At 40.9% G+C, this 20,854-nt stretch overlaps 1 protein-coding gene across 8 annotated transcripts in view; it reads right to left on the bottom strand.

Annotated features, from left to right (window-relative positions):
• cep112 (centrosomal protein 112) overlaps positions 1-20,854 on the bottom strand; it is a 432,841-nt gene that overhangs the window by 50,505 nt on the left and 361,482 nt on the right. For all 8 annotated transcript variants that reach the window (XM_078529029.1, XM_078529025.1, XM_078529028.1 and 5 more), the window contains 2 exons: positions 20,491-20,553; positions 2,649-2,798 (listed from right to left, as the gene is read on the bottom strand). In XM_078529029.1, the coding sequence (XP_078385155.1) occupies positions 2,649-2,798; positions 20,491-20,553 (213 nt within the window). The remainder of the gene's footprint in view (positions 1-2,648; positions 2,799-20,490; positions 20,554-20,854) is intronic.

The raw sequence follows: 20,854 nt of genomic DNA, 5'->3' as shown, positions 1-20,854 counted from the left end.
AAGCAAGAGTGCAACCCACTTAGGCTGACAATGATTCAAATATTTATATAAGGTTCTGTTCCTCAGATTTTGGGAGTCTTTTGAATTTAACGACTCCTTGCCAAGTTTCCTAGGGCTCAGAAAACCTAGCAGCTAAAGAGAGGTAATAGCTGCTAGATCCAGTAGGTACAGGTTTTCCCAGATTTTTAAAAAATTCATTCACAGGATGTGGACTTCACTGGCTGGGCCAGCATTTATTGCCCATCCCTAGCTGCCCTTGAGAAGGAATCTGCTTGAGTTCCAGGAGGAGCAGGAGTGTTTTCCTCCTGGCCCATCAAGCAAATGTGCCTTTTCTTCAATTGTTTCCCTCCATGTGATCCAATGCGAAGACATGATCCAATGCAAAGACACTCCCCAATGTGATCTCTTCTTTCCCACGGTCTCTCCCACCCTACGAGCCCTTCTTCCCTGATCTCCCCAGTGATCTCTCCCTCCCAATATTCTCTTTCACCTGATTTTCAGAGTACTCCTGATTTCTCTTTCCCCCGATCTTCAGACTTCCATGACCATCATATTACTCCCATGATTTCTCCTTCCCCTTTCCTTCTGCCGTACTGTGAGCCTCATCTGCCCCGATCTTCTCTGATTGCTGAGAACCGTCCCAGTGGTCCCCAGCTGTGGCCTTCTACCTCAGGCTTTCCTGCAATAGAATTGCCTGCTTCACAGGCAATTCACCTTCAATCTGGCTGGGTACTGACAGGGTGCCATTAAAAAATTTCTAATTAATTCCCATTAATTTTGGCAGGACCTCCACATGCCTGGAATTTCCAGGTTCCCCAGCAGTTAACGCCTGTACCCAATCCCTCCTCAAATATCGGGGCCATTGTTTTTCAGTATACACATCCCCATATATGAATGCTTTCGAAAAACCATTTCTCTCCTCTTACTGATCTCCCCATTCTTCCATCACCCTATTTGAATATCTCATGCACACAAGTATGTGGACTGGCAGTGAGCCTCTTAGCCAACACCATTTGCCAATCTCTGCTTGCAGCAGCAGGGGAGAACTGAACTCGTCAAATGCAACACTCCTGCTCCTTGAAGTTCTCAACTTGGGAGCTGGGTGGGGTGGGGAATCAAAATTGCACCCCACCATTCCGTAACACTGTGTAATGATGCCTGAATGTGCACTACCATAAAAGTCCTTCTTTCCACAGAACATTTGTGTTAAGTGAATTTGGAATTTGCTCAAGTCTTTCTTATTTTGCTGCAAAATGTTACTGTAAGTCTTGAAGAGTACAGCAACATTCCTTCTGGATGCCACTGTGATGGAGTCTTGTTCCTCCCCAATGTGCAATCAATTCAAATTTTAAGACTGAGATATTTTTTCAAAATACAGGCAACTGAAAACTGATTTAACTAGATCAGTCGAACACGAGGAAAAACTTTGTCATTCGAGTGTTTAGGACCTGCACTGCACTGCCTTAGATTGTAATGGTAAAGATCTACCAGGATGTTGCCAGGTATGAGGAGAAACAAATAGAAAGATTTGAAAAATTGGGAGTGTTTACATTGGAATAGAGGAGATTATGCAATGATCTGACGAGGTGTTTAAGATCACAAAGGGATGGAACAAGTGGATAATAATGGAATTGAGGTCTAGAATGAGGGGATACATATATAAAACTAAATATCAGAGATTTAGAACAAAAACAGGATTATCTTGTTTTTACAGAGGGTTGTACTGCTGTGGAATGCACTATTAAAGTTTGTGATTGGGGCTGAGATCATAAAAACTTTGAAGAATAGGTGGTTGGAGAAAAGGTAATTTAAGGGACCTGGGAAGAAATAAAATCATGGGATTAGGACTACTGCTTGTATGCAGATTTCCCTGAAAGTAGTTCTTTTTAAAATCAAAATGTACGCTTCACATTGACTGAAATTCATCTGTTATTTTACTTTACCCATTCCATCATGTTATGGAAAACAGGTTAGGACTCAATGGTCAGTTTCTGTTATGTAATTTTCATGTAAAAGAGACTGGCCTTGGGCTTGCCAATATTCAGATGGAGGAAATTTTGCTTCATCTAAATCTTCATCTCAAACAGGTAATCTGAGAATGCATCCAGTTCTACATGAAGGGGCTACACCTTGTTAACTCATCTGTTTCTCTCTCCACAGGTACTAACAGACATGTCTGATTGTTCCCATCGTTTTCTGTTTTTGTTTCAGATTGCCAGCATCTGCAGTTTTTGGCATTTGACTTCAAAACGTGTGAACAACCTTTGAATCCAGGAAGGAGGCAGTGAAGTAGAGTTAGGTGACATTGGCATGTATCTAGAAGCTGACCTTGCCTGGGTAGTTTGTAGCTAGTGAGGAGAGATCAAAGCTAGCCCTTAGGATACACTGTTGGTGACTGTGTGAGCAAATGAGGAGAAGTCATTGGCAGCCTACATCACTCTTGAACTGAGAACCACAAGAAGGCAGAGGTAAATAATATTTGAGCAAGTCTCATGAGAAAGCTAGTTGGCTCTATGAAGTACTATCTGCCTGGCTGGATGTACAAACCTTGTTACGCTCCAATACCACAACAATCAGATAAAATGGTACTTCCATCAACATTTGCAGTACAAGAGGAACACAAGGGTATTAAAAATCCCTTTGATTACCTTGATACCTCTATCATTATCTCTAATCAACAGCCTCTTCTCATTTTCAAATCTTCCCACAGCTTCTTGGAGCTGTCTCTCTGTAGCCAGCTGCTGTCGGCTGTTCTCTTCCCTTAAGGATGTAATAGTAGTCTGAAGTTCAGCTACAGTCTGAAAAGAAAACAATAACTGAAAATCCCAGTTGCTTAAACATGACTATTTGCTTAGATTTGAAAATGCTTTGAAGCGCGATAATAGCTGTGAAAATATTCGAAACTGTATTTATCAGCTGCCAAATGCAGAGAAGATTCAAACTTTCTCAGGATCTTTAATTGTCATGGAATTTTGTCTGAGGCACAGCAGATAAAAACAAGCATGTTGCTACATTTTTATTTGTCTGCAGTTCCTTAATATTCTAGATCAACAGGTATGACATGTATTAAGTTGGCCCAAAATGCTGTGGATGTTCATGCAGCACCATAATAAACATATTATTACTTTCATTTGCTTTGGTTTGAGGAGAAATTGGTTAGCCTCAACACATAAAAAAATTATAACATAACAGAAAATCGTAAGGATAGAAGGCTAGAAATTACTGTCAGTAACATTGATGCATGAATGTTTAAGACACTTGTACCAAGTTCCTCTCTGCACTATTTTAACAGTGGTGTTACCCTATCTATTTAATGATCCAAAGGCAGGCCTTAACCCCAATTCCATTGAACGGTACAAATGTAAATTTTTCCCTTTGTGCTCATCCCAGAAAGATTTGTCAATGTGCCCAGTGTTAGCAACAAGCAATCCCAGGTTAGGTATAGATGAAGAGTAAAACTCCCTCTACTAGTTTGAAAGTGCACTATTTCCCATACTAGCAATTTTGGAGCCTCCCTCTCTGAGCAAGAGTACTAATTTAGTACTAATTTGTGCCAAATTATGAATAATTTTGTGTTGCACCCACTAGAAACTGGGTGGAGATTGCAAACTTTATAATTTGGGATCCTTCTGTAATGGAAGCAGAGCTTCATCATGTGCTCAGTGAGGTCAATTACTGCATTATCTACAACTTCAGATAGACAGAAATAGGCAAGTAAAGAAAAAAAGATATGATTAACTGTTTTCTTTTGACTTTGTGATTGGGAGATGCTCAATACATAAAATGATCCAGAAAATATCCACAATTTCTAGACAGACCAGCTGTTTACATGACAGCAGACAAGTTCATCTTTGTCATGGCCATGTGTCAAAGGTAAGTGAGCCATCAGAAGACTTCTATTCACATCTTGCATAGTTAAGTGGCAGAAATGATTACTATCTTAGCTGTCTGACCATTTGAGAAGAAACTGTATAAGTAAATCAGCTTGCTTCTACATTGAGGCTAAAATCAATTCATAATTGGATGGTAGCGCTGGCTGAAAAAAGCTTTATGGAGTCTTCATCCAGATAACACGTTTTAGACAAGATTCAGTCAAAAGCTACTGAAAGAAAAGACCAAAATACTGGACTAAATTAAATGTTTTGAAACAATTTGGGTATTGTTTCAGTCAAAAATTAAATTGCTATAACTTGCTGTGTTTTTCTGCTTCTTTGAAATTATCCTGTAAATAAACTTGACCAAGAGCTTTAGCCTGAAGATTGGCTGTGTGGTATTTATGGATAATCCCAACTAAAGAAAATAGTCTTTCTCCATTCATTGCACCGTTTGTAATCTATATTCTATCAAAACTCTTCATAATTTATAAATCTTTAATGAAATTTCCTCATAGCCTTCTTTGCTTTTATGGAAATAGACCCAGTATCTGAAGTCTGTCTTCATCATGATAATTTCCGATCCTTGACATCATCCCAATGAATCTACGCTGAATACTTTAAGGCTTTAATGTTCTTTTTTATAAAGCATCTAAAACTGCACAGTACTTTGACTGTGGCCTAACCATGTTTTGTACAAACTTAATGTCACTTGTTTTCAGCCTTATTCTCTGTGCCCCAATTTAGACAATAGAATTCCAGAAGTTCTTGGGGAAGCGATGTATGAGCAAACTACAAGGGTCTGAATCCTAAAAAGCAGTGTGAATAACACAGACATGCGAAAGAGCTGAGAGCTTGTATCAGACGACCAGATTGGGTATAGTGGATTGGTAGGTTGAAAAGAAACTCTGGAATGCTATGCCATCAAAACTGATGTGACTGGAGTGAGAGAGAGATTGTCAACATGTACCTCTACATTGGAGAGACCAAACGCAAACTGGGCGACCGCTTTGCAGAACACCTGCGGTCTGTCAGCAAGAAAGACCCAAACCTCCCTGTCGCTTGCCATTTTAACACTCCACCCTGCTCTCTTGCCCACAAGTCTGTCCTTGGCTTGCTGCATTGTTCCAGTGAAGCCCAACGCAAACTGGAGGAACAACACCTCATCTTCCGACTAGGCACCTTACAGCCTTCTGGGCTGAATATTGAATTCAACAACTTTAGATCTTAAACTCCCCCTCCCCCCATCCCCACCCCGTTTCTTCCCCCTCCCTTTTGTTTTTTTCAATAATTTATATAGATTTTTCTTTTCCCACCTATTTCCATTATTTTTAAATCTACAACTAATACCTTGTCAGTCTTTCCACCCCACCCCCACTAGAGCTGTACCTTGAGTGTCCTGCCATCCATTCTTAATTAGCACTTTTCTTAGATAATATCACCACCTTCAACACCTCTTTGATCCTTTTGTCTGTGACATCTTTTGATTATCTGCTCCTATTACTGCTTGCTTGTCCCTACAACCACCCCACCCTCAACTTCTCTCCCCCCCCCGCCCCCCACTTTAAACCAGCTTATATTTCACCCCTCTCCTAACTACACTCAGTTCTGTTGAAGGGTCATTGGACTTGAAACGTCAACTCTTTTCTTCTCCACCGATGCTGCCAGACCTGCTGAGTTTTTCCAGGTAATTCTGTTTTTGTTTTGGATTTCCAGCATCCGCAGTAGTTTTTTGTTTGTACCTTTTTGGTGTTAAGTGTATCCAAGGACCTTGAATACTTTCCTGGAATGCAGGCATCGGAGGCCAGGCCAGCATTTTTATTGCCCATCCCTAAATACTCTTGAGAAGGTGGTGGTGAGCTGCCTTCTTGAACCGTTCCAGTCCATGTGGTGTAGATACACCCCAATGCTGTTTAGGAGGAAGTTCCAGGATTTTGACTCAGGGGCAGTGAAGGATTGGTGATATAGTTCCAAGTCAGGATGGTGTGTGGCTCGGAGGGGAACTTGCAGGCGGTGGCATTCTCATGCATTTGCTGTCCTTGTCCTTCTCGTTGGTAGAGGTTGTGGGTGTGGAAGGTGCTGTCGAAGGAGCCTTGGTGAGTTGCTGCAGTGCATCTTGTAGATGGTACACACTGCTATCACTGTACGTTGGTAGTGGAGGGAGTGGATTTTGGAAGTGGTAGATAGGGTGCCAATTAAGCAGGCTGCTTTATCCTGGATGGTGTCTTGAGCGTTGATGGTGCTGCACTCATCCAGTCAAGTGCAGAGTATTCCATCACACTCCTGACGTGCCTTGTAGATGGTGGACATGCTTTGGGAAGTCAGGTGGTGAGTTACTCAACAGAGAATTTCCAGCCTTGGACTTGCTCTTGTAGCCACAGTATTTATATGGCTGTTCCACTTCAGTTTCTGGTCAATGGTAACCCCCATGATGTTGAGAGAGGGGGAAGAGGTTAAAAATTGACCTTGCTAGCATAAAACAAATTTTAGAGAGAAAAGATAAAATAGGTCATTGCAAGTCACCAATTATTGGACTGTTTTACAAAAAGGAATGCTTGACTGAAGAAATTGTTGGAGGTCCTAGAAGAGGGACTCTTGTATTATGATGGATTGTACAAAATGTGGAAAATCATTTTTTTCTCTTTGATTTGGTTTAAAATTACTTGAGTGTGTTATAAAATTTATTATTTAAAGAAAAGGAAATCTGTTAATAGTATGTTAATTATATTGTTTATACTGTTAAGATACACTGGTGAAGGGCATTGTTTAATTAAGTACTTTGGCGGGGATACTGGGTGTGGGAGGAGAGGTATGAGATGGAACAAAGTCAATAAACTCTCTTGGTAAAGCAAAGCTCTGCCTTGGTTTTGACTTTGCTAACTGGCTTGGATTCTGTTAACAAAAACAGAAATACCTGGAAAAACTCAGCAGGTCTGACAGCATCTGCGGAGAGGAATACAGTTGACGTTTCGAGTCCATATGGCCCTTCATCAGAACTGTTAACATTAGTAACAGAGAATGGTTGGCCTAAAGGTGAAGCTTGGAAACTAAGATTTATTTTCAGACAAAAGGTTGTAATTGGAGTTACTTTGGAGAAGAACAGCTGAAACAAAGTGCAAAGTATCTGGGTATGATTTTCCATGGTTGTTTTGTGAAGTTGAACCTTATGACCAATGAAGGAATGAAGTGAATATATGATCATGGGTTATGTCCTCACCAAAGGAAAAGCAATGTATGGCCTTGGCACTTTCGCTTCCCACCTGAAGCAGGATCAGGTACAAAGTATTTTAGGAGCTAGAGGCTCATCATTTGGACATGGAGGATGGTTTGGATAAACTTCTAAAATTTATGGACAAAATGTATAAGAAAGATGATCTGTTAAATGCATGTGAGGCATGATCAGACTTTGATAAATTTAGAAGGATGGACGGTTATTCCAAAGAAGAATATATCATAGAATTTAACAGATTATTTACAAGATTGCAGAAATTCTATTTGGAGATCCCTAATTCAGTGCTTACTTTCAAATTGTTGGATTGTGCTAAAGTATAGAACATGGATAGGCTCCTGGTCTTGACTGGAGTTGGATTCTCAGAAAGAGATATACTTTTGGAACATATGTCTGAAATTTAAAAATTTTTTTCTGAGGAAACATTCATTTTCAGCCACTTTCATGGCACCAATGGGACATTCAGCAGTAACACAAAAATGGGAGGATTCAATGTTGGTAGCATTTTGAAACAGTTTAGCTATGCGGTGAAAGCATCAGTAAGAAAGAAGAGCCACAGGTAAAAGAAATGAGGATAGAGAACCTTTTGGTAGCTGTAACAGATGACAGGAATTGGGTAACTATGGCAGAAGCATGAACGCCAGGAATAATTGAGGAATGGTAAACAGGTGTTTCAGATGTGACTCGAAATATCATTATGCAATGAATTGTCTGAAATGGAATAACCAGAGATTTTGAAATGACACATAACAAGGAAGATTCAGAGTGGAAGATGATGATTATGATCACTCAGAAGGAATTGTACTGGTCACCAGAAGCTTTAGTCCATACGTATTCTATTGTGCTATGTTAAACAGTGGATGCACGTCCACAGTATGTGGAGCAGATTGGTTAAAGTGTTACTTGGATTCTCTAAATAGTAAAGATCGAAGTAAGGTTAAGGGATATGAAAATTCTACTTACTTCACATTCGGGAACAATAACATGTTAAAGTCACTAAAGAGAGTGGTGATTCTGTGTAAAATAGCTGGGGTAAACCATTTTATCAGCATGTAGTATCCAGTGAAGTACCCTTACTGTTGAGTACGCTGTCTATGAAGAAGGCTCAAATGAAATTAGATATGGAACACGATAAGGCAATTGTTTTTGCGAAATCTGTAGATTTACAGTTTATAGAATCAGGCATTAGTATATCCCCTTCAGAATCACAGGATCACGGTGCAGAAGAGGCCTTTCGGCCCATCGAGTCTGCACCGACACGTGAGAAACACCTGACCCCCTACCTAATCCCATTTACCAGCACTTGGCCCATAGCCTTGAATGTTATGACGTGCCAAGTGCTCATCCAGGTACTTTTTCAAGGATGTGAGGCTAACCCGCCTCCACCACCCTCCCAGGCAGTGCATTCCAGACTGTCACCACCCTCTGGGTAAAAAAATTTTCCTCACAACCCCCCTAAACCTCCTGCCCCTCACCTTGAACTTATGCCCCCTTGTGACTGACCCTTCAACTAAGGGGAACAGCTGCTCCCTATCCACCCTGTCCATGCCCCTCATAATCTTGTACACCTCGATCAGGTCGCCCCTCAGTCTTCTCTGCTCCAATGAAAACAACCCAAGTCTATCCAATCTCTCTTCAAAACTTAAATGTTTCATCCCAGGCAACATCCTGATGAATCTCCTCTGCACCCCCTCCAGTGCAATCACATCCTTCCTATAATGTGGTGACCAGAATTGCACACAGTACTCCAGTTGTGGCCTCATCAAGGTTCTATACAAGACCTAACGTTTCTAATCACAATGTTAAAGAAGTGTTGATGACATCAGGGAGTAGGAGTTTAAAGGAAAAAAGACAAATTTTATTAGAACTACAGTTTTCCCATCCAATTTGTTATCGGTTAAAAATTCTACTAAAGGATGCAGGGGTAATGTATGATGAATGTACTAAACTTTTACAAGAGATCAGTGAGAAATGCAATTGTGTGTAAAAAATAGAGGTGGTACCATCACGACCTGTAGTGAGTCTCCCATTAGCAAGAGACTTTAATGAAATTGTAGCAATGGACTTGAAGGCTTGGGATAAGGACAAAAACATTTTTCTCTTACACTTCACTGACATGACAACTAGAGTCAGTCTGTCAACAGTAATATATAGAAAAGGAAAAAAAAGGTAATTGTTGACAAGACAATGGAAAAATGGATAGGAACTAAACTGGGAGTACCAGTTAAATTCCTATCTGACAATGGGGGAGATTTTGTCAATAATGAATTTAAAAGTGTGTGTAAAAATATGAACATTGTAGTAATGAATACAGCAGCTGAAAGTCCCCTTTAGTAATGGGACTTGTGAAAGAAATAACACAGTAAGTGATGACATGCTTCGCAAAATCTTAGCTGACCAACCAGCCTGTAAACTGACCTGCCCTGGCGGGCAGCCCATGTGAAAGATTCACTTCAAATGCTTGAGGTTTACAGTCCCTATCAATTAGTTTATGGGAAAAATCCAAAAATGGCTTCAGTGGCGTGGGATCATCCCCTGGACTTGGAAGGGACTACAATTAGTTCAATTTTTTCTGAGCACTTGAATGTCCTGCATGCAGGGCAAAGGGCTTTTATCAAGGCTGAAGTTTCAGAGAAAATTTGACGGGCCCTACAGCACTACATAAGGCCAGCAGAAGTAAATTTTAATAAAGGGACATGGTATATTACAAAGAGAAGGGCAAAATGAGTGGAAAAGCCTGGGTAAGGTTATAGACAGTGATGGAAAAACAGTAATTTTACAACATGGCAATCAAACTGTTGAGGTACATTCTTCAAGGCTAATTGGCACTGATTATACATTTACAGAATCTGAACAGTTAACAGAAATTGAAGAGGCACCACGCACTTTGCATGCACATATGTTGGAAAATTATAAGCAGCAGATTACGGCAGATAAAGGGCTGACTGAATATGAACAAAGTGATACTGAAGCACAGGATAAGGCTATTTATCCCAAAGGACAACCACCCAAAGTTGGCATGAGGGTAACATATATGCCAGAAGGGGCCAGTGAATGGAGGGATGCCACCATTTATAGGGAGAGCAGGAAAAGCCACTGGCAAATGCAAACATTGGCTGAATGTGCAAGATGAGGGACAGAAGCTAAGACCCATGGATTGGTAAAATGAGGTAAAGATGTGGAAGGTGAGAAAACAGTGAGAGTTCTGAAAGTGGCACAGGCAGTGATCATGACCCTGTGAAAAGATCATGGACTTGTGAAAGGGTGCTGATTTTAGGATGGAGTGATCATGTAGTAGTAGTCCAGAAAAAGAAAGGAGGACAAGCAGAAGGCTAGTCTGATAAAAACAAGGACCATATAACAGGCTAGGAATGCAACTGGAAGTAGAAGCCCATATGATCGAGAAGTTTTAGTGGCTATTAACATATTAGAAGATAAGTCATAAAGGATGCCAAACAAAAAGAGTTGGAAAGAATTTGGTGAATACTCTGAAATACCAGACGGGGCAGCCAGCCTAATCATAGAGACGGATATGCACAGAAAAGGTACTTTCTGGTAGCACGTATAAGGCTAAAGCCAGACTAGTGGTTCGAGATTTCGAAGAGGGACTTGGTGATCAAGATGTCAGAGTGGATTCCCTCACTGCAGGAAAAGTGAGCTTGAAGATTTTCTTAACTCTTTTAGCAACATATTCCTGGGAATGTAAATTGATACAAAAGCTGCATTTTTGCAGGGTGGGAAATTTCAAAGGGAAGTGTTTTTGAAACCACTTAAAGAAGCTGGTGATATAGAAGGGAAAAGGTGGAAATTAAACAAGTGTGTTTAAGGGTTGAATGATGCTTCAAGGGTGTGGTATTTCTCAGTTAGGTCCTGTTGAAAATGGGCTGTAATCTCTGACTAGGCGAGCATTTATTGCCTATCCCTAATTGCCTGTGGGAAGATGGTAGTGAGCTACCATCTTGAACCGCTCCAGTTCATATGGTGTAGCTACGCCCACAGTACTGTTAAGAAGGGATTTCCAGGATTTTGACCCAGTGACAGTGAAGGAACAGCAGTATAGTTCTAAGTCAGGATGATGTGTGATTTGGAAAGGAACTTGCAGGTGGTGATACATTCCCACGCATCCATGGCCCTCGTCCTTAGAGATGGTAGAGGTCACAGGTCTGGAAAGTACTGTTGAAGGAGCCTCGGTGAGTTGCGCAGTGCATCTTGTAGATGGTACACACTGCTGCCAGTGTGCATCAATGGTAGCAGAAATGAATGGTTAAAGTGGTAGATGAGATACCAATCAAGCGGGCTGCTTTGACCTGGATGATGTCGAGTTTCTTGAGTGTCATTCCAGCTGCGCTCACCTAGGCAAGTGGAGAGTATCCATCACACTCCTGACTTGCGCCTTGTAGATGGTGAACAGGCTTTAGGGAGTCAGGAGGTGAATTACTCATTGGAGAATTTCCAGCCACTGACCATTAAAAATGCTTTAATAGCCACAGCATTTAAATGGCTGGTCCAGTTGTTCCTGGTCAATGATGACCCCAGGACGTCGATGGTGAAGGTTTCGGCTATGGTAATGCCATTGAACACCAAAGAGAGATGGTTAGATTCTTTCTTGTTGGAGCCAGTCATTGTCTGGCACTTGCAATGTGATTGTTACTTGCCACTTATCAGCTCAAGCCTGAACGTTGTTCAGGTTTTTCTGCATGTGGGCTGAGGAGTTGCAAGTGGCATTGAACTCTGCGCAATGTTGGACAGAAAGTCATTTATGAAGCACTTGAAGATGACTGGTCCCAGGACACTACCCTGATAAGCTTTTGCAGTGATGTCCTGGGCTGAGATGATTGGCCTCCAACAATCACAACTAACTTCCTTTGTGCTAGGATGACACCAGCTAGGGGAGAGTTTCCCCCCGATTCCCATTGGATTTAATTTTGTTAAGGCTCTTAGATGTTACACTTGGTCAAATGCTGCCTTGATGTCAAGGGCAGTCACTTTCGCCTCTCCTCTGGATTGAACTCTTTTGTCCATGTTTTCATCAAGACTATAAAGAGGCCTGGAGTCAAGTGGTCTTGGCGCAACCCAATCTGAGGATTGCCAAGCAGATTATTGCTGAGGAAATGCCTCTTGATAGCACTGTCGATGACACCTTCCATCATCTTGCTAGTGATTGACAGTAGACTTATGGGGCAGTAATTGGCCGAATTGGATTTCCCTGCTTTTTGTGTACAGGACATAGCTGAGCAATTTTCTCCATTGTCAGGAAAATACTAGTGTTGTAGCTGTACTGTACTCAAAGAGTACACTTCATATTCATCTCATATTTGAAGATTTCCCACTGCCTATCTATTCTGTTGAACTTGTTCATTCTTGCTGGGAATCGTACAAATCTGAATCACCTGTCCATATGTCAAACTGTGGTTGACCACATATTGGTGGAGCAGAGAAATCTAGCAAAAGATTCAACATGTCTTGGTGTGATAGAAATATGTCATAAAAATGTCTCCTGGGAATTACATTGATTCAATAAGAAATGGGATACATGCTTAACCCAAGCTGGGTGCTTCCTGACTTCAGAGTCAAAAGACCCAAGCACCACAATCACCGCATTGCCAGGTATTTAAGTAGTCTCTGATGTACAGAGACACAGTACCTCAACTTCAGCAGTTGAATAATTTTATCTGCCAATTGTGACCATTTCTTTTAATTGTCCCCATTCCTTTAAATTTGCCTTACGCACAACGTTTCTCTCCCATTGCCACGTCTTCCCTAGATGCAGAGTTGGTGCCTGACGCTGTGAATAATTATGCAAATCTTAGGCCGAAACACTAAATGCTGTTTGTATCTGATCTTGAGAGTGGGATTTTCACCAGTTCTTAACAATTTAGAAGTACATGAAAATTGGCTTCAATGAAAGCTCTCTCCTGGTTTGAAATTGTTAATTTATCTTCTGCAATGTTGACTTGAGATCTGAAACCACTTGTCATTCCGTCTGTTAATATAGTCCAATATTGTATACGGTATTCTGTCAGTTCATTAATCATTACCAAGAAAAATAAATAGGATCATTATGCAGCTGGCACAACAGTGATGATTACAAATGCTATGGGTGTTAAAAGGCTGTATCTATGGACACCAAGATTCATGTTTTAATTATCCTCTGTCAGAGAGTGCAGCTTCATCTGGCACATGCGTATATGAGGAAGTTTAGACAGGTGTACATGGCAGATTTTTAAGTAAACACAAAGAAAGAAAAGGACAATATCCTGTCCCTATTTGTGCTCCTATTTCTTGTGTTCTTGTTCACAGTATGCTGACTAGTGTGCCGAGAGAGATTCGGAGGGGATGTACCAGGAACAAGTCTGGATCAATTAAAATTGCTGCTTTTCTGGTTTCAGGTACTTTCTATTTCTAGTTGAGAAAATGCAGATAAATGGAACTCCATTTTTTTAATTCTTTCATGGAGTCTGGGCGTCACTGGAAAGGTCCCACTTGTTGCCCATTCCTAATTGCCATTAGGATCCAAGGATCGGTTATGAAGAATCATACGGACTTGAAACGTTAACTCTGTCCTCCTTTCCACAGATGCTATCAGACCTGCTGAATTTTTCCAGCAATTTTTGTTTTTGTACCGGTTTAAGCAGTTAGGTTCTACAGTTAGATTGTAGCGTTCGAGAATAAATTATCCGGAAAAAGCCATTTAGAGAATCCAACTGATCCTTTAAATTATTTTTCAATTCCTCAGCAGAAGCAATTATTTTTCCTCTCTCCTGAATCAATGACAAGTCTGTTGATTTAATGACCAGGTAAGATTGGGACAGGGAGGAGAGTAGTATGATGATGTGCTGTCAATCAGATTCAACTTTATGGTTTGAATTGCCTCGAGGCATTCCATTATGTTAAAGGCACTATATAGATATAAGTTGTTGTTGCTGTTAAAACTTCAGATACTTGGAGTTTAAATATCCTGATCCTGGAACTCTCTCCTTTACAGCACTGTGGGTGTACCTACACCATAGGGTCTGCAGTGGTTCAAGAAGGCAGCTCATGCCACCTTCTCAAGGGCAATTAGGGATGGGCAATAAATGTTGGCCCAGCCAGCAGCGTCACCATCCCATGAATGAATATAAAAAAAGCATTATTTAATAGCTTATTGCAGGATTTCAGGTGGTTTGACAGCCAATGATGTGTGGTTAAAGAATCAGCATTACCAGTAACTGAGGCAAGGACAAAGTCAAACTCCTTCCTGCCTGGACATAACCTCGTTTGCAGATGGGGTAAGTGTATTGACCTTACTTCACATGCCCAGTGAATGAACTGTGACTACCCTCTGATCCTCATCGGCACTTCCGCGTCATGATGCTCCTCTCTGAAGGGGGAGAAACTCAGCTCCATATGCATGTTTTAGCACTAATTTTTAAGTTTTGGAACTAGTGCCAGGATGTTTAACCACTCAGGCATAAACATTCATGGCTGCCTCCACTGTGAAGTAATTTTAGACAGACTGAAGCACTATCAGGACCAATACACAGGCAGAAGGCCCAACGTTGGCCAACTTCATGGCCAGGATTTTCCAGTCGTTGGGCAGGCTTGGCGGGAGTGGTCGGGGAGCCAACCATAAGGTTGGACAGGAAGCGTAAAATTCAGGTTAATTAGGTCCTTAATGGCCTTAATAGACTTTTCAATCAGCCGACTCCAGCGCATGCCCGCTGATCGAAATATCACGTGAGTTCTCAATGACGCTGGGACGCACGCCCGACGTCATCGTGCATCATTTTAAGTTCCAGCATGCTGGGTGCGCACCCGCACGCCAAATGTAAAATTCTGGCCCATACGTACATCAGAAAACTGTGTGATGCCAGCACCAATGACATCACCACAATAAGATGAGAAGAAACTGAACTTTTGTTTCCTATCTAGTAAATAAAGCTAAAGGCCACAAGCCTGTATTTAAACACTTGACCTATAATTCAAACTGATTGAAAATCAAGAATCTGGATTTGATTTTGTTTAGAGTCTGTTAGATTGTGACAGAGTCTTGCAACAGCTTTTCTTCTAGATGTGTTTGCAGAGACAAGGCATAGAAATTGCAATATGATAAAGAATGCATTCTAATACAGTGACATTTTCTAGCCAGTTTTCCATTCATGAGGGAAAGGAAGCTGTTCCATGGCTGGTGGTTAAATAGGATCGGTTAACAGGAAGAGCATCATTCAAGAGATGTAATAATAACAACTTGCATTTTTTAAACAACTTTAACCTAGTAAAATTCCCTAGGCATTTCACAATGATTATCAAACAAAATCTGACATTGAGCCACATAAGGTGATATTAGGGCAGGTGACCAAAGGCTTGGTTTGTATGAGTTTCTTAAAAGAGGAAGAGAGATGGAGAGGTTTAGGGACAGAATTCCAGAGTGTAGGACTGAGGCAGCCGACGGCACAGTGCCAAGGGTAGAGAGGTGAAAGTCAGGGATGTACAAGAGGCCAGAATTGGAGGTGCGGAGATATCTCAGAGGGTTGTAGTGTTGGAGAAGGTTACAGAAATTGGGGTGAGGGGGAGAGACCATGGAGGAAAGATGAGAATTTTTAAATTGAGGTATTGCTGGACTCGTAGACAATATAGGTCAACAGGAGTGATGGGTCAATAGATTTGGTGAAATTTAAGATAATGGCAACAGAGTTTTGGATGACATCAAGTTTACAGAACCAGAAGGCTGGCCGGGAAAGCATTGGAATAGTTGAGTATAGGTAACAAAATCTATTAATACACTTAATACATGAGGATGGATTTTGCACCCCCAAAAGCAGAATCGGGGCTGGTTCACGATGGAATGTGCCAGTTCAGCCGTTCCATCATGAGTGGGAGTACTTTGCAAAGCTGGCCTCACTTGTAACAAGCTAGCTGGGAACTGAGAGCCGGTGGGAGGCACTCTGTTAGCTCAGGGTCACTGCAATACCAGTAGGCACAGTCAACCTCCAGATCATCTTACTATCCTGTGGGTCAGCACTGGAACAGGTTGAGGAGCAGATTATCTGCCTACTAATTCAGGTGTTGAACAATATGTATGACAGATGCACCGAAAGGAAAGAAATCATAAAGATATCTCCTTCTTACAGTTTTCATCCTCAGTTACAACGTCAGATTAGAACCATCTCTGCCTTTTGATATCAGTCCGTGAAAACTGTTGGGTGATGGTCAATTCACGTTACATTTAATCAAATATTTTACTGTCAATTGTTTCCCATTATTAAAAGAAAACACAAAAAGCCTGATATTTCTGGGGGTTAGATCCGAATGGACCAGCAACGATTATGCCTGTGAGCACCTATCAATTCTGACCCTGTTTGGGAGTCAGTGGGAGAACAGTTCATCATCATGGATCAGGGCTTGTGGAAGATGGCTGTCCGCCGTGGTCCAGCAGCAGGAACACTGAACTTTTGGAGCGCCTTCCCCTGGTTCCACCATCGGCCCATCCTCTACCTTGTAAAGGGTGTGCACTAGCTGTACCTCTTCCAAGGCAAAGATGAAACTCATTGAAACGGCAGAGACCCTATCACAACTGGATCTCTGCTGATTATGATAGGGGTTGGAGGATTGCCAGTTTCCTGTGGAGACCGGTGGAACACCTGGGAATTTTAATCCTCAAATCCATGGAAGTCAACATATTCTTGTTACCCAGTCAACAGAAATGCTTGCAGTGTCTTCTGAATTTGTGGTCAGGGTTGACAACTCTGGTTGCGTGCATTCTGAGAGGTTTCCTCACATGATCTTCCTCGTCAACTGCCTGTGTCCCCATATCTTCCCATCACTGGTGACACCTCCGTTCTGGCGCTTCACGGCCTTGCTGTGCTGTAACCAGAGGCTTTGTCACCCGAATGGATGATTCTTGGCTGTTAGTTAAAAAGTCTTTTCTCCCCCATCTCCAATTTAATGCCTCTATTCACTGAGACTTTTTAAAATTAAGCTTCCAGGACAATTCGGGAAAGTCAGCGACCCTATGTGGGAGGCAATCAAAATCTCCACAAAATTGCAGTAGCAATCCATTACTGAAAACAGATGACTGGAGTATTTTGAAGCAATTTTACCGGAAAGTCAGTCATCTTGAAGCCACAGCATAGTTTCATTTTGGATGGAGGATACGGCTGCTAACAGGATTAATAAAACCGCCAGGGATACATCCACTGTATATTGCAGCAACCCGCTCAGCACAGTTCCTCTGTAAAAATCACAATGCTTTTGAACTTTTTGTCAGTCAAGTGGGGGAGTCTGCAGTTTATTGTGACCATACTTCACCAGGAAAGGAGGTTATTACTTGGGTAAAGTGAACAACAAAATCCGAAGTGCAATGTGTCTTGAGTGGGTGTTGGGAGTAAATGTTAAAGAGGGTGCTGAGCACTAGATTAGACTCATTTTGTCCATGGGAGAACCACATGAAAGCTACTAATGGCCCATTATTGCTATTGCATCAATGTTCTTAGTCATAATTATATCACATTTGTGGATACACAGGCATTCTATTCTGCTCAGATGAGTAGGAGTATTGCATTTAAAAAAAAGGCACTTCATCCTATTTGAATGCTTCTTTAGTCAGTGTTTACATTTTCACCCTTTAATTACTAGGGTAGATTGTTGCTTCCCCTTATAACAATTAATTTATTTCCTTTACGTATTGTTAGTTCTTTGCTTCTATTCACTCATGTTTACCTCTTTCTTTTGACCCCTGACCAGTCACCAGCATTACCCACAGCCTATGTTACTTTCTTAAAATCGGGTGTAGTTGAGGATATATGTAGTTTAACGACTGAATTGCTACCTGGTTCATTGTGTAGATTTTTCAATGTAATATTTTTTATTTTAAATCAGTTGGTGTAATCTAGGTGTTACTGTGGCTATTACTGTAAACTACAGGTCTGCAGGTCACTTCTCAGTCTCCATTGAAAGGCAGTTTAAGAAGTGTGTTTGTTGGAGGAAGGGAAATCTAGTCAAGAGAACCAGTGAATGTTGAAGGACCTATTTTTGCAACTTCAAAGTACGTCTCGACAACAACTTGTATTTATATAGCACCTTTGATGTAGTAAAACATCTCAAGGTGCTTCAGAGGAGCATTCTAGTGTCATGAAACTAACATTTTTTCATTATATTATTGTGGTTTATTGAAAGTAGGTTCATGGGTTTGAGTGTGAATGGTTGTTTGTGTAGCTGACTTAATTGAATTAGAGTCAGATAGACTGCAAGCTTGAAATTATCAAAAGAAGTTAGGGGTAAAAGGCATTTGAAATGCTAATAAGTAAACATGGATGAGGTCTTAGTATATAAGGTGTGAAGGAAGTTTACATTTTTAGAAAAGTGAGGAGTTGTTCGGGTTTCAAAGGGATAATAGGATGTTTACAACTAACAAGATAAGCAAGGCCAAGCAGTGTGTTTATTTTTCCCAAAAATACTGAGCATATTGGCAACATAAAATAATTTTATATTATGGGAAAAGTAAATTTCCAAAGACATATAGAACAATAACTTTACAGATTAAAGAGAGAGAAACATAAATAAAGAAAATGGAAAGCTATGTTGTGCAGCCATGTAAGATCTAAGAGGACCGTGTAAAACAGCCTTTGGGAAGCCTCCAGCCACTTTTGTAGAAGTCTGCTGTGTCCAGTAACCAAAGGTGGAGGAAAGCCTTTGGAATTCTACTGCCGATTGGGTGCTGTGGTAAACTTGCTGGCTTGCTATTTAAATTTTAAATCTGTTTTGAACTGTTGCCTTAAAGGGAATGTGTAGTTGGGAGTGAGGTTAATTAGGAATTTTGGGATTTATTATAGTATTAAGTAACTGTAATCTTATGTATGTGCTTGAAATCATTTCCTTTGTTAATAAATGTATTAATTTAGTTTTTAAAATCTCTAAAGGTGTTAGTGGACTCATTACTTCTGAATTCAGTACACAAATATTCTTGTAATAAATACAAATTGCAAAACCATTGCGATAGCGTGGCCAGGTTTCCCTTGTGGATTTGGTCCGCCTGGCACATATCACCTGCCACGTCATAACACAAATAAATTTGACATCGAGCCACATAAGTAGATTTATGGTAGGTCAATGGTGGTTTTAAGGAGTATCTTAAAAAAGGAAAGAGAGTCCAAGGCTAAGGGAAGGAATTCCAGAGCTTAGGGCTTTGGCAGCTGAAGGCATGGCCACCAATGGTGAAGCAATTAAAATTGGGGATGCCGAAGAGGCTAAAATTGGAGGAGTGCAGATATCTCGTAGGGTTGTAGGGCTGGATGATATTATAGAGATAGGGAGAACTAGACCATGGAGGAATTTGAAAACAAGGATAAGAAATTTAAAATAGAGGTGTTTTTTAATCTGGAGCCAATGTAGGTTAGTGGGCACAGGGGTAATAGGTGAATGGGACTTTGTGCAAGTTAGGACATGGGCAGCAAAGTTTTGGATGAACAAGTTTACAGGAGGGAGAATATGGGAGGCCAGCCAGGTGTGCACTGGAATAGTCAAGTGTCAACAGAAATGTCTGTGGTGGACGCCATCCGTCTTCCAAATGACGATGAAATAGATTCATTGAGCAATAACTTTGGGAGGTACCAAACAAGTACATTCAGAAAAAGAGCACTGGCAGTATAAAAATCAAAATGAATGAAGCTGTTCTGGATTGAAAAGGGTTAAGGTTGTTTAAGTAAAAGGAATGTTGCAATATGCAAAGAATTTAATGAACAAAGCCTGCACACCCACTTAATCTCATTAAGACACTGTTTTGTAATTATAAAAATCCTCTCTGTATTTTTTCTTTTACTGTTTTGTCAGACATTCTGGCCATTTAACATACAAGATATTTTCTTTTTCAACTCAAACTGCTGGAAATCAGCTCTCACCAAATCTTATGAAATCATTGCCATCCTTTTTCTGGGATGGATGAGAAGTACCATACACAGTTTGTGTACACTTTTTATTAAACCAACTGCTTTAGGCTTTGGAGGTGGGCCTATCAAGGCAGATGGCAGCTGGTTTATGCCTTACTGTCATCTCCACTGATTAGATCTACTGTACGACAACAATGAGCTATGCAAAGGAGAATGCTTTGTGTGCTTTGATTGTGTAGGGTTTTCAAAACAGCTTTATCTCAGCTGTTAACAGACAGCTTCTTGGATTTTAAGCACAATACCTATAGATGCAAAGAAAAGTAATAATTCCTAATTATTTTTATTATGGTGGCACAGAATTAGATCTTCAAAACGTTCCTTTTAGTTCTGATGGGCTGTAATGTGTGACTGCAGACATTTTGAAAGTGAGGAAGTGTTTCTTAAGGAAAGATATCGTTAAAATGGGTTTACTGATACTTCCCAAACTTGACATGATTACTGAGGTTTCTGAATCTCTGGGCCATACCTGTGAAGATTTTAAAAGCCTCTGGCTGTATTCTTTCTCAATCTGCTTCAACTTGTTGCTGGTCTGTAAAAACAAAAAGAGAAATGTAACATGAGATAGGCAAAGAGGAAGAACGTGCACAGACACTCGGTGTTGACCTAGGCGCTTGGCACCTAATCGGTATGCCTGTCACTTAGGATCTGGGCTCTATGCCAGTTCCAACGCCCCTTCGTGGCAACCAAAAGCACAGGGCCTTGCTTTGATCTTCAGCCAACTAGTCATCACTTGAAAGGAAAAATCTACCTCTGCTGCCAATTATTAGAAAACATAAAGGCTTTCTGGATGAAAAATGACAGCATAAAGTTTATCAGAATGACTTCACCTT

Source organism: Cetorhinus maximus, chromosome 24 (genome assembly GCF_964194155.1).
Source record: "Cetorhinus maximus chromosome 24, sCetMax3.hap1.1, whole genome shotgun sequence".
NCBI classification, from domain to species: Eukaryota; Metazoa; Chordata; class Chondrichthyes; order Lamniformes; family Cetorhinidae; genus Cetorhinus; species Cetorhinus maximus.
The sequence above is the reverse complement of the archived record's forward strand: the minus strand, read 5'-3'. Positions and strand labels throughout refer to the sequence as shown.